The sequence below is a fragment of the Hemicordylus capensis genome, chromosome 3 (assembly GCF_027244095.1).
Source record: "Hemicordylus capensis ecotype Gifberg chromosome 3, rHemCap1.1.pri, whole genome shotgun sequence".
NCBI lineage: Eukaryota > Metazoa > Chordata > Lepidosauria > Squamata > Cordylidae > Hemicordylus > Hemicordylus capensis.
Window position 1 is genome coordinate 117,813,083 of NC_069659.1, and position 15,058 is coordinate 117,828,140.

Here is a 15,058-nt window from a genome sequence, read left to right on the forward strand (position 1 = left end):
CATCACATTGCACTTCTTGTGTGGCATGTCCTGCTCAGCAGGGGACACAAACACACAGGAAATCAAGCAAGTCCAAGGGTTGGGGGGGGGGGTAGCACTCCATACATAGGGGCACAGTGTGTGAGAGGAGGCCCTACTGATTTTCTTTAAAATGTATTAATCACCCTTTTATGGGATACTTGCAGGAATATGTGGAAAAAGAAAATCAATAGGACACAGTTCAAAGAACTATTAAAAGAAAAGACATTTTAACACAATAAAATAGAAACCAAATACAAAGAGAATAAAGAGCAATGCAAGAATTCCAGGCTAACATACCATACTCTAGGACGCACTGGGAAACAAAAATGATGGGGCCTCCCTCCACTGTCAAATGCCATTTTTGGCCACCATTTATTATGTGCCCCAGAAAAATACTATGCTGGGAGCACTATAGGAAAAATAAAATGGCAACAGGCATAACTGGGGGCCTAAGAACAGGCCGATGCTAGTGGTCAGCAATGGGGCCTGCAAGGGTGCTGGGGCATCTCTTACCTAATTTCAATATGTTTTCAGTTTCAGAAAGTAATAATGGGCAAGGTAAGATGAAGGTGAGAACACCTTCAGGCCAGCATTCAAAGCGTCATGTGTAGAACAATGTACTGAAAGACTGGTGTGTCCTGAGAGGAAGGCAAGAAAGGAGGCACCCAAGTCAGGGGAGAGCATAACACTGGTTCCCACAGAGACCAGCACTGGTCTGTGAGGACTGCTGGGGCAGCCTCTCCCCTACCTTTCCAGGAGTACTGAAGGAGCAGTGTGCCCTTAGAGGAAGGCAAGGGAGCTCTTATTCTCAGCTCCTGAAAAGACCAACAGCCTGAGACAATATTTTATTAACCTTATGTCAATCCCTTATTTTAATATTGTAAACCACTTTGGTTGCCATTGTCAAGGCAGAAAGGCAATATAAAAATGCAACAAACAAACAAGCAATAATTCTGCATCTATAGCAGGTTTTTTCAGTCTCCCTTCCTACTGAAGCCCTTCATGCCCCCTGAAAAGCTACTCCTGAACCCTAGATGACCCTCTGGAACAGGATTCAACTTGACCCAGAGGACTGCAGTGGGAAAGGAACATAAGCACTCCTCTCCCGCATGAGCAAAGTTCTTTCTGACTGAGCATGGGGCTCTTTGGATCGCCCCCATAGATTGTTTATTTTATTTATTTAAACTACTGATATCTTGCCCCTCCAGTGCAATACTGCTTAGGGCAGTTCACAACAATAAAACAATAGAAAGGGAATAAATAGTTAGATTACCATTATCGTGATCTGCAGGATTCCAGTCAAAATCATCATTCGTATCTTGCTGCCAGGCACAAGACCCTCGACCAAAGCTGCAATCCACTAACAAACAGGAATTGGGAGATCAGAAAAAAGGAATACAACATTCTGAATGCTATACACAAAGCAAAATGTGGGTGACTTTATTTTTTACTAGTGCTGTGACTGAAGAATTCCAAATTCAGAAATCTTTCAAAAGCACAATCCATGTTAAAAAAAACCCCACAGCCTATTGTGTAAGTTGCTATAACCACTTAAAATGAAAAAAAAGGGGGGGGTTATTAAGTTTTAAAATAATGCTAACAACGTGCTGAATGTTTCAAAAGCCACAATCCAGGTATAGGCCACAATCTGGATTATGGTCTTGCATTATGGTCCTGCAGTCTGGATTATGCTCCAGCCTCAGAGCCAGGATGCTTCTGAATACTAGTTGCAGGGAAGTAACAGCAGGAGAGAGGGCATGCCTTAGCTCCTGCCTGTGGCCTTCCCAGAGGCACCTGGTGGGCCAGAGCGTTTTCTGGACTACGAGATTTGTGCCGGTTAAAGTGTTGCAAAGTGCAATGTTGTGAGGTAGTGGCTTGAAACCGCAAGTACAGTGTTTCTCAATGCACCGTGACAGGGTTTTGGCTGTTCATATTTCCCACCACTGCAGAGGGTTTTCCAAGCAGGGGGTGTCCATATTCCACCAGAATTGCGTTCACTGCCCCCCCCCCCCATTTTGGGCCAATGCGGGTCACAGAGGGAGTGGGGAACTGCTGATGCAACAAACTTTTTAAAAAATTCTTGATGCCTGAGCAAAGCCACCAGCAGGGGGAAGTGTAGCTAGGGCCGAAAGCTGACCCTTGTGCAAGAAACAGAGTGATAGTATACATACACATATATATACACACACAAATAAGTATTGTGGCTTTACATATCAACAGATCCTCGAACTGCCAAATAAGCCAGCCAATCCACAGCGCACACACAAAAAGGAGGAAACATTAATGTGTCTCAAAAATAAGTCTGATGAAAAACAAAAGCAAATGTAATTGAAATAAAAAGCCAAAAACAGATGAAAATTGGGTAGCACCTTTATGCAAAAACCTGGGTGGAAAACAAATTAATTTCATGGAAATATTATTTTATGAGTGGGACACAAATGGGCTGTAAAAATCAACAAATTGTTGCATCGCAATTAGAACCATCCATACCACACCACACTGCAACGCATAAACAATGAGGCAAGCCTCCTACAATGGAAAAATACAGCTACTTTCCTGCAATGCATATACAACATTATAGGGCTGCAACGCATCAATAAAATCTGAAACAAGGCATCGAAAATATGAATGGCACCCTGCTGACAGCGTAGCGACTGCAATGATGATGATGATGATGATTACAATTATATCCCACTCTTCCTCCAAGGAGCCCAGAGCGGTATACTACATACTTGAGTTTCTCTTTCACAACAACCCTGTGAAGTAGGTTAGGCTGAGAGAGAAGTGACTGGCCCAGAGTCACCCAGCTAGTTTCATGGCTGAATGGGGATTTGAACTCGGGTCTCCCCGGTCCTAGTCTGGCACTCTAACCACTACACCACGCTGGCTCTCTATGTCGCAATACGGGCAATAGAGAGGGGCACTAAGCGGACACGTTGCGAAACTGTTGTAGTGTGTAATCTGGAAAATGTCCTAGTGCCCTGTGGCCACTATGTGAAATAGGAAGCTGAACTAGATGGGCCTTGGGCATGATCCAGCAGGGCTGTTCTCATGTTCTTAGAACTTATTCACCATTACACTACTTTGGCTTTTGGCTCATTTTGACTTCTCCCAGATAGGTGCAGCATCTGCCTCACAGTTCTGCTGCCACCAGAGATATGCAATATTGGGTGTGAAACATGCATGTGATGGGATGCACGTGGTAAGGAACTTACAGTCTCACACAATGCATGAGGTATGACACAGGGAAGAGCTATTCAAGACAAGTTTAATTCATTGTTTAACCAAAACATAACATGAGAAGGGTTTTTTTGGCAACTTTTAACAACATTTGGTTTAAATCAGCCCTTAGTTTTTGATAGCCTGTTCTTTGATACATTTGACAGCCTGCTGGCCCAGATGAAAATTTTTGTGAGGTACTGAGGTACCCAGCCCATTATTTGGAAAATATAATAAATATCTCCTCACTGGGTTATTCCAGTTTCAGCATAAATTCTGATGGGTGATATAATGTGTCCAGATGACATTCAAAGACATTGTGTAAGTTCCTGGTGCCATCTGCTAAAAATCCCTGAGAAAGCCATATCTTTTCAATACTACTTTTATGCTAACACAAAAAGACATGGCTTTTCCACAGATTGTCAGCAGACTGTGCTAAGCATTTATACAACATCCTTGAACACTTCTTAGGGTGCATCCAGATATGGACTGCCTAGTTTCCTCCAGAAATAATTTTTCATGTTTCAGGCACACTGCCAATATATCTGGCAACTCCTAAATGCGCAGTGCAGATTTCCAAGATGATCCCTTCTGTTTTGAACAGCATGTTGGGAAGAAATCAGATGAGGATGGTACAGTCCAACCAATGACTGCTGTACAACATGCTGGTTAGTATGTCTTTCTTATGGTACTTCTCCCTGTTTCCAGGGTAGAAGAGCACAAAACTATTAGACGGGGAAGATGCTGCTTTGGTCTGGGCATATTTTTAGTATCTTGGAGTGCCAATGTGCCTCTTCTTACATTTTCAATTATATTTTTTGATAAACTGTGAAGTGAGGCAGAAAAGAGCAGCAATGAAATTCAGCTAAGCCAAATCTGTCATGGTAGACTTGAGAAATTAGATTCAAACACACAAACAAGTAGAATATGGGCAAGACAGAAACACTGCTGAGAAGATTTAGGGGGTGTAATTGGAATCCTGAGGGTGGTGAAAGGCACCCTTTATAAGAACATAAGAACAGCCCTGCTGGATCAGGCCCAGGGCCCATCTAGTCCAGCATCCTGTTTCGCACAGTGGCCCACCAGATGCCGCTGGAAGCCACAGACAGGAGTTGAGGGCGTGCCCTCTCTCCTGCCATTACTCCCCTGCAACTGGTACTCAGAGGCACCCTGCCCTTGAGGCTGGAGGTGGCCCACAGCCCTCTGACTAGTAGCCATTGATAGACCTCTCCTCCATGAAGTCATCCAAACCCCTCTTAAAGCCATCCAGGTTGTTGGCTGTCACCACATCCTGTGGCAGAGAGTTCCACAAGTGGATCACGCGTTGTGTGGAAAAAGTACTTCCGTTGTTGGTCCTAGACCTCCTGGCAATCAATTTCATGGAGTGACCCCTGGTTCTAGTGTTGTGTGAGAGGGAAAAGAATCTCTCTCTCTCCACTTTCTCCATGCCATGCATGATTTTATAGACCTCTATCATGTCTCCCTGCAGTTGTCTTTTTTCTAAACTAAAAAGCCCCAGGTGTTGTAGTCTTGCCTCATAAGAAAGGTGCTCTAGGCCCCTGATCATCTTGGTTGCCCTCTTCTGTACCTTCTCCAGTTCAACAATGTCCTTTTTAAGATGTGGTGACCAGAATTGTACGCAGTACTCCAAGTGTGGTCGCACCATAGTTTTGTATAAGGGCATTATAATGTTAGCCATTTTATTTTCAATCCCCTTCCTAATGATCCCTAGCATGGAATTTGCCTTTTTCACAGCTGCCGCACATTGAGTCGACACTTTCAACAAGCTGTCCACCACAAACCCAAGATCCCTCTCTTGGTGCGTCACTGACAGCTCGGATCCCATCAGCGTATACTTGAAGTTGGGGTTTTTTGTCCCAATGTGCATCACTTTACACTTGCTAACATTGAACCGCATTTGCCATTTTGTCGCCCACTCCCCCAGTTTGGTGAGATTTGGATTATAAATTGAAGGGGAGAAAAGGAAGCATGAAGAGAAGTCTGTAAAAAGATCAGATTCAGAGAAAAGCTTAGTAGTACTTATCTAATTAGGTAGATTCTGTCTATCTAATGTCAGTCAAAGTTTTTTTCAGAATTTTTAAAAAAATGCTCTGAAGTTCAGCTAATAAAGATTGCCATGAAAACACACAACTGTTAGATGAAAATTAAAGCTTTCATTGAAAATTTGCCCACCTTCCAACTCCACTTTTTGTACTGGAATTTTCCTTTGTGCTGGGGCAGGACCAAAGGCAGCAGCTTCTTTAGCTATTTAATTAAAAAAAAACACACAAACTTGTTAGTTTCAGAAAAAAATACAAAGATTAATTAATTGAACTGATAGTTCTACATCCTACAGGCTATCACTGATGTTTCAAAATCTAACAAATTAAATTGTGCACATAATTACTCACGGCAGCAATTGCTACATTGCTTTGTATGATAACCTTAAAAAAAAAAAAAGATTTGTCCAAAACTAAGAAGTTATCTCCTTGAAGTATTTGAAAAAATAAATGGGAAAGGTAAAAAGGATATTTCCTCCATCATGACACTCATGCATATTTCCATGTGCATGTATTCTAATTCAGAAAATAGTTTCCTGTGGAAACTTAGGGGTACACACACAAAAAACCAGACACTCACAAGGCTGATAACACTTCCACAGAGACTGTAGTGAACTATGCAAACTGACATCTGGACTCTAGAAGCTATTTATTTTTATTATTATCATCATTATTATCATCATTACTGTCATCATTATTATCATCTCCTTCTCCTTCTCCTTAATTACATGTATTCCCCGTTCTTTCTTCAAGAAGCACAGAGGTGTTCGCATGTGGTTCCCAGATCTCTCATCCAGGCAGTGTTCAGGGCCACAGGCAGTTTACTTCAGCACTGTGTGCTTTCAGACCATTCTCTGTGTTACTTTCACATGCATGAATGTGATAAAGAAATGTAAGTTTTGTTCAAGTGCAACATTCATCTAGAACAGGGTTTCTCAACGTGTGGGTCCCCAGATGTTCTTGGACTTCAACTCCCATAATCCCCAGCCCCAGTGGCCTTTGGTTGGGAATTATGGGAGTTGAAGTCCAATTACATCTGGGGACCCACACGTTGAAAATCTCTGATCTAGAAGCTGGTTCTACACTAAACTGTACCAATATAAATATATGCAAAGATTCACTAAGATAACTTGGTGCGTAAGGGTGTGCTTTAGCACTCCACAAAACTGAAAAGACAGGTCTCTTCAGGGACCGTATGTGAAACTTTTGACATATGTTACTTAAAAAACAATTTCCATAATCTCCCTTCTCAAAAGATACACATATACAGAGCTGCAAAAGGCCCATGAAGCAGTTAAAAATGCTCAAGAAGTTCCAGGAAATACTGTACATCCTATCCTATAATGTATTACCAATTTTTTCTTTTCCAGTACCATACAAGCTTCAAACCACTAAGTCCATGGTTAAATCACTGTACCTATGAGAGAATCCCACCGCACACAGTGAAACTTACTTCTGAGTAAACACGAACAGGATTGCACTGTTAGATAATAAGCTTGCCTTAGGTTGAGAGAAAAAAAACCCTGAAGGCACCAGTAGTCACAATGATGGATTTAAATCTAGTTGAGCTTCTAAAAATACTAATAACTATTGATAAAGGGGTGGGGAGTAAAAAAATATCAGTGGGTACAAACAAGTCCTTAGATGTGCCTAAATTAATTCTCTTAAAAACTGGCATATGCCAATATACCAGCAGACATGGTAATTGAGGTGGCTTGTTGCCACATGTGTTCTTCAAACAATACATATGTTGAGAAAAAAGTTCAAAAGGTGTGTTTTCTTTCCTCTTCCTGATACCCTATAATGCACAGCATGTTTTTTTAAGGGGGATGCTCTCTAGGTTTTTCCTTATTCTCTTTCCAGAACAGTGTCATTGCACACACAGCTCAGGCAAATAAAGGGAATACCAGTACCTTAAGGCCACAGAGAACTGAAATCCTAGACAGTTTCTAAAAATTAGCCACTCTGGCAGTTGAACAGAGGATGATCCCACATCATAATGCAAACAGTCACAACACAAGAGTACCCAAGCACTCCACATAAAATTGGAATTCATGACATGAATACTTAAGATGGAAATGGGAGACACAAGACACCTTCTGCATGGCGTGTGACTGAACACAAATATTATGTGAAAAGATAAAGCATTACAAATAAGTGTAATGTCCACATCAGCAATAGGTTCCAAAGTCTAGTAGCAGCATTGTATGTAGGATGTATCTGAGAGTGAAGTAAGACATAACTCCTGTAACAGTAAAGTTCTAATCCACTGCATCACTGACCCTACTAATTCATCGCCAGTGGTAGAGATTTGTTTTCCATTTGAGTGCTTTCCGCTGCTTGATTTCTGTGGGTTCCTGGCATCAACTAGAGAGAAGACCATTTTGGCGAAACATCTGAAAGACCATAAGATTGGAATGACGAGCACAGCACAGATTAACTCTTTGGGGCACCATCTGGAAGAGCTTTGGTCAAATTACTTTGTAACACTCTCTGGCTGTTTGAGCAGGTAAATAAATATAAGTTAGACACTTGAATAGAACAAGATACAGGAACGATAAAGCAATATTTCAGAAAACAATATCCAGAACAAGTGAGTCACCACAGAAGAAAGTCATCCAAACCATTAAAATGCACAGTTAAACCTCCCTGCATCAACTACTACTGTACTCTAGGCTGTGTTTGCAGAACGTTTTACTTTCAGAAATAACTATTTATCTGAAGTATAGAGGGTGGAATTAGCTCTTAGAAGAGACATGTGGCTGCTGCCAAGACCTGAAGTACCTCTTCATTTCCTCTCTTTCCTTCACAATATTTAGTATGTAAAATGTGGTACACAAGATTATTAATTATTATTATTATTATTATTATTATTGTTATTAAATTTTTAAAGATGACAATGCAGTCTACATTTATGCTGGAGTGGGGGATGAATCACCCTGGGGGAGGTCATTTTTGACAGCCATTTTTATGGCAACAATAACTCATGCTCCAGATCTCAGCTTTGGACTGTGAGGTCCCATGTCTGTGCCACACATTTCTGGCATCTGCCAGGAGGAACATGATTCATAACGCCATGCCACTGGTCTGCCTGGTGACTACTCTGACAACAGCAGGGAAGGAGAATTCAACCAATGGAAAGTGTTTGTTTTTGTTTAAATCTTCCTCAGGCAGATGTCTACAGAGGAATATTTGGCAATCACTAAAAGATAATTAAAGCTCTTACTGTTTGCCTAGTTTTGATAAAATGAGGATCATAATTTCCCCTGGGTTTTCCCAGGCCTGGGCTACATTCAATGTTAAATAGCAAATATTTGAAAATACTGAAGGCTATAAAGTATTTGCTTATTTCTTTAAGCTAACTATGCTCCAAAGTAAAGCCAAAAGTATTTTAAAAGGCAAGGACTCAAACGATCTCATTTATCCAAATTGTGCTTTGTTCTACTGATATAGGCATTTGGATGCTTTCAAGTAAAGGAAATATAATTAACACAGACAGAGGCCAACAGTTTGAACATCATAAATGTTGATTCTATGCTGGCAGTTGATTTTATGCCAACAAGGTTCAGTTCAGAAGTACATGAATAAACTGGCAACCTACAACTCTAACCAGTAAGGATTTAAGTAACACTTTGGCTGTTTTCACACAATCACAAGGATCCTGGTTAAAAAGTTAATCAGGATTAGCGAACCCTTTGCTACAGAGCTGACTGTGAGAACGCAGAATTTCAGGGCAATCCTGGTCATACTGGTTAACCAGAGTTTAATCAGAATAAATAACTAGTTGAACTTTTGGGTGAACACAGTCTTCAGGTGCAGAAGCTTTTTGTATCCATGGGTTTAATCCTTTACCACTAAATGAGAAGTTTAGGATGCTGGTCAAAGACCATAATAAATATTGATTGATTGAAGTTTAGGAGGTGTCCTAATATATCTTTCTTTAAAGGATACTCTCATGCTCACTTTTGGAAGGTGAGCATCTGTACAATGCAGTCTGTACAGCCCACATTGGTTGTCCTGCACTGTCTCTTCTCATCTGCTACATGGATGGATAGAATACTAGTGTAGTTAGGTATTCATATGTCTGGACTGGGAATTAGATGCACACTGAAAAATGTCTGGTCCACTTCTGAGATCCTCTATAGATATCAGTTATACACCATGGAGAGCCAGTGTGATACAGTGGATAGAATTAGGAATCAATGGTTCTACTCTACAACAGACTTTCAGAAGTCAGTGACTTCACTGAAGCAAAAGAACTCCAGTTGGCTACGAGTACTTTGGTGGACTGTTGTGTCATTTTGCTTTTTGGTATACTAGTTTATCTTTCCATACAAGTAAGAGAACTGAAGTAGTAACTGGTTCATACTCATCCATATCACCATGTATAGATGATTATTCTGTTTTCAATATAATCTGCATTATTGGGGTTATTGTTTTCTATTATATCACTGGATCTGTTAGTTTGCTTCTAGGCTTCTCTTATTCAGATCCTTTATGCTTTTTGTTTGGTGTAAGTTTGAATTCAGCCATGAACTCACTAGGTGGCATCAGACAAACCATTCTTTCTTGGTTTCAGCTGCCTATCTGCTGCATGAGGATAACAGTGATATTATAATATTAACTTTCAAGGATTGTAGGAAGCATGATTATGTAAAGAACTCTGAATCCTCAAAGTGCAAAAATGTGGATTATTTCATCAGCATCATCTTATTGTCCTTTGCAGATACATTGGAAAGCAGTATCCACAAAATCCCCTGCCATTAATCTATTAGGTGGTCATAAATGCTTATTCAAAATTCTACATAAACCTATTTGGGGAAAAAAAAATAAGGTGATACTTACAAAATACATCTCCTCGGAGTTTCTTCTCTGAGTCAGTCTGGTTTTCAAGGTCTGGCCTTTCTTCTTCTTCTTCTTCTGCTTCTTTCTCTTCTTTTCCATCTCTTCTGGCATTTTCAGTGCCTTTACCCTGTTCACCATAGGTAGCTTCTATGTACGCACTATCTTCATAGTCTAATGGCCTTACATGAGCTTTAGAAGCTGGGGTCACAGGAGGTTCTGGGATCACATTTTTGATGTCTTCATGCTTTTTTACACTGTTCTTATGCACAAGCAGTTTCTTTAGCTTCTCTTTGGCAACTCCAGAGATTCTGGGAATCTCTTTCACAGAATTTTCATGAATAACTAGAGCAATGAAACATAAACATGTGTGATTCAAGTTACACTTCAAGGCTAAAATCAGATACATACTTAACTAGAAGTAAGCACCATTGAACTCATTATGACTTATTACTGAGTAGGCATTTATAGACTTATGCTGCATGCGCCTTTGATTTCTCCAGAATATGAGCACTTTTCACAATGTGATGAAATACCAATTTCTAATATTTTTGAAGATACAAGAGAGTCGAAGTAATTTCTATAATATCTCAGGCTGTCTGTATATGGAGCAGAAACTATGTATGCAGTAAAAATGGTGCAGATGTTGTTCCAACCCTATTAAAGTGCTAAGCAAACATTTCTTAGTCTTTTCTATCACACTTTCCAGGCCTTCATAATTTGTCAGCCATAATGCAAACTCAGCCCAACAGCCTGTATTGTGGTCAGCTCAAGTAGGTCAACTACCATGCAGCTCCAATTAGTCAGAAAGACAGGTAACTGGGTATAACTCCCAGAAGTTGCATCCCGTCATCAGCAGTCTCCTGTTGGTGCGCCATTGTCAACCAACAGAAATGCAGCATCTACCATCTGTGGTTCTAGGCAAGGGTAGACAACTCCGGCACTCCAGCTGTTGTTGAATTACAACTTCCATCATCCCCCAGCCATAATTTAATTGTGGCTGGGGATGATGGGAGTGGTAGTTCAACAACAGCTGGAGTGCCAAAGGTTATCTACCCCTGTTCTAAGGGGACAACTGCAAATAGCTTTGTGCATTTGTTTTCTTTAGAGGGAGACAGCAAGTGCTAGAAACAAACTTTAAATGCTGCTACTTGTACTAGACTCCAGAAAGAATCCCACCAATTCAGGCAGTTGGGTTTGATTATAGATATTCCCTCATTAAGAAATGAATCAGCACCAAGGCTATATGGTTCTGGAATCCTGAGATGAAAATAACTTGTGTTATAATTCGAATGACTTCTTTTTTAGAGAAGAGGCTGGAAACAACCTATTACAAACATTAAAACCTAATGCATATATACCAATACAGGCAGTCCTTAGATTTATGGCATAATTAATTTCTGAAAATTGTGTCTGAAGTTAAAAGTCTTAACTTGTTCTATTTTCCGATAGGAAACAATTTTAATAAGGGTTAGTTCCTGAACCAAGGCTGGATGCCTTGTTTTCTTCTGCTGCTGTCAAAGCTGGTGGTGTGTCAGTCACAGTTCTGTAGACATACAGCAGAAAAGTTGATGGTGGAGAATCAGAAGCTGTTCATCCTTGGCACCCACTCCCTTCCTTTCTCACTTTTCATGGACAGAAGGGAGGCAACAGGGTTGCTCATCTTCATTTTCTGGGCTATAGACGGGGGCGGGGCGGGGCGGGGGGAGGCTCGACAGAAAGTGTCGTGTGGGTTGGGAATGAGCTGGACTCTTCCCCCCATGCCAGAAACAGCACAGCACAGCAGCTCAGCCTGGAGGAGAAGAAGCCAAAGAAGCAGCAGTGAGAGCATCGTGGATGGGCAAGTCAGCCAATCCCTGCCCAGGCTCAGATGCTGCAGCAGCTGTTACCAGCACTTCCAGTCTTGATGACAATGTGAGTCTGAGCCACCAGTGTCACCTCTTTCTCCTCCTAGTCTGCACACCAGTCTCCATCTAGCAGGACCTCCCCTCCCCTCCTGTGGTGAGTACTGTAAAGTTGAAAGTAGGTGGCAATTTACCAATGTCTTAAGTGTCTTAACTCAGAATATCTTAAGTTGAGGGCTTCATGAGGAAATTGTGCTGGTGAATTTCTCCCAAGCAAGTATTATATAAACAAAAGAAGATAACTTGATTTTTACAATGAACTTTGTTCACTTTGTTTAGTTGGTAAATATTTTAGTTGTGTTCAGTTCTATGAGGCTTTATTTACAGATTTTTGACAAACTGCACAAATAAAACTGCAGATTCTGTCTTCCCTACGGATAGTACTTTCAGACTAGTTTAGCCCAGATGATCCCTACATATCAACACTTTGTGAACTGGCTGCTTGAAAATCTTTTCTCCAGGAGGATGGTGTTATAAAGGATGTACTGTACAATTCAACGGATGTGGTTCACTGAATCTTTATTCACTGAAGCTTTATTATGGCAGGGAAAAATTAACAGGAAACCCCCAATTCCCAACAAATTTCCTCTCAACAATCAGTAAGACAAATCCCCAGTGTTTTAATAAAGGGTCTGTGGAGATTTTTAAGCCAGGGATGACTACTCAGCAAACCAGAACATCTGCTTGCAGTTCCTGCTTTGAAGTCTTCCTATAGAAATAAAATATTCTTACAGCGCAACATTACTGTTCTGGTTTTGGAAAACTAAGGGGGCACTGGCATGGGTTCAGTCTGGGGATTGGATTCACTCATCCAGCACATCCGATCCCTGCAGGACTTCCTCAGCCAGACATAGACACACTTGGGTTGTTATAGTACTTAGAGTGAAATTAAAACATGTTCAGACACGCCCCCCCCGCCCCAGCAACATTTTCATATTGGGTCAATTGCAAGGTGAATCAATTTCAATGGCCCCTACATGCACTCCAAATACTTGTTTAAACACTATTTCCGTTTCATGTGGGCTGCTGGGCACGTATTGATTTAACCAGCCCAAAGTCAAGCAAAAACTAAAAGGAAATTCAAGTCAGGGATTGATTCACAGAAATATCTGCATAATTGTGAAAAGTAAATGAAAAAGTCCAGCACTTTGTTACTGTAAAGAAATAGCAATCTTTATCAAATTTCCTTTGATTAATACAGATGGTTCAGACAGAGGTTTGGAAGCTTCTTTATACAATTTTGTAATGTAAGGAGTAGTGTTCAAATTATGGAGAGGGGCAAAGGGCCCAGACTTCTTAGCTTTTGTGACAGTCCCTTTAGCTGATATTTTTAGAAGGCTTCTGGGGAGCTAATTTGGGTGAAAGTGTGGGGGGGGGGGGCGTCAAGTGTTGGGGCATGTGGATTTCATTAAGGCTTCCTTACCTTTCCTTCTCATAATTAAAGCAATGGTAACAAGAATTGCATATCTGTTTGATGTCTTTTTGGCTACAAGCTAACCTAGGATTTATATGATTTATTTATATTTATGAACAAGATTTATGCAGGCTTCATGGTATAATTAGAAACTTAAATACTGGAGTGAACTTAAGTCAAATCCAGAAATAGGAGTAGCTTATTTTAAAATTTGCTTTGGGCCTCATATTCAATGGGGAGCAGTGATCCCTCTTAACAGGGATTCCCAGACGTTGTCCACTGCAACTCCCAGCATCCCCAGCTGCAATGGCCTTTGGCTGGGGATCATGGGAGTTGTAGCCAACAACATCTGGGAATCTCTGTTAGAAGGAACACTGCTGGGGAGTCAAACAAGCTTATCAAAAGTCTTGACAATATTAAATAAGAGAGAGCATAAAGAACTAAAAATGGTAAGCAAAAACAATTTACAGCTAAGTAAACTCCTTTCACAGCATCCTCTTATTTCAAAAACATATATGAATGTTTACAGAAAACCACAGCTAACTTAGCATGTTAAGAATGCAATGGATGATCATGGATACCTTCACCACATGCAGCTTGCATCTCAGGAAAGAATTATACTTTAATAGAGACACAGGGCTGCCACTGAAACCAGATCCCTGTACTGAGTTCTCCCCCAGTTCTTTATAGCATGCAGCAATGCTTATATCATTATGTTATCATGTATATTTCCTAACCACTGCCAGAAGCAGACAGTGGTGTGGAGTGGGGCTGGAGAAGTACATACAATGATGAGTTCACCAGGTATAATCTATGGAGGATTCGAGAATTCAGCACAAGGATGTTATTTTTAGTGGCATCCCTGTCACAAGTACAATATAGTTCTGCCCTCAACTAGTAGTGTGCACAGACCGGTTCGGAGGCCATTCTACTGGCCTCCGAACCGGTCCGGAAAAGGGGTGGTTTTGGTTCGGGAGGGTTAGGGTGGGGGGTTCCATTAAGGGCAGGGGGGGGCTTTACTCACCCCTCCCACCCTTTCCAGCTTTGGCGCCATAATTCATTTGGCGCGCACAGAAGGCTCCCTGCACTTCACAGAAGGCAGGGAAGGGGGCGGGGACGGACGGACATCTCCCCGCCGCCCGCCCGAGCGCTATAGGACTTGGTCCGGGGCGAGATTTAAAGAGCTAAAATAGCTTGAGGGGGCTTCGGGGGCGGCAGGGAAGTATCCTGCCGCCCGATTTTGAAGACAAGAAGGAGCCCCGGTCCGGAGCCATAGGAGCGGCGAGCGGGCGGAGAGCGATTCTGCAGCGCATTTTTTAAACGAATTATGGCACCAAAGCAGCAAAGCGCGGGAGGGGTGAGTAAAGCCCCCCCCGCCCTTAATGGAACCCCCCACCCCAGTGCCGAACTGCAGGTCCGCGGTCCAGTGCACACCCCTACCCTCAACCTACATTTAATGCATTATCTCTTGACTCACTCCTGGCAGCCTTGTGGTGGTGTAAGTACGGGTTAAGCTGTTCAGCATGAAGCAATAACATGCCCACTTCATTATGTTCAAATTCTGCTTGCATTCTCAAAACATCAGTCTGCCTGAGTGA

The 15,058-nt window shown here is 41.6% G+C and overlaps 1 protein-coding gene across 5 annotated transcripts in view; it reads right to left on the minus strand.

The window, feature by feature from the left end:
* EGFL6 (EGF like domain multiple 6) overlaps positions 1-15,058 on the minus strand; it is a 78,451-nt gene that overhangs the window by 4,696 nt on the left and 58,697 nt on the right. For all 5 annotated transcript variants that reach the window (XM_053310460.1, XM_053310458.1, XM_053310461.1 and 2 more), the window contains 3 exons: positions 10,146-10,487; positions 5,434-5,505; positions 1,295-1,381 (listed from right to left, as the gene is read on the minus strand). In XM_053310460.1, the coding sequence (XP_053166435.1) occupies positions 1,295-1,381; positions 5,434-5,505; positions 10,146-10,487 (501 nt within the window). The remainder of the gene's footprint in view (positions 1-1,294; positions 1,382-5,433; positions 5,506-10,145; positions 10,488-15,058) is intronic.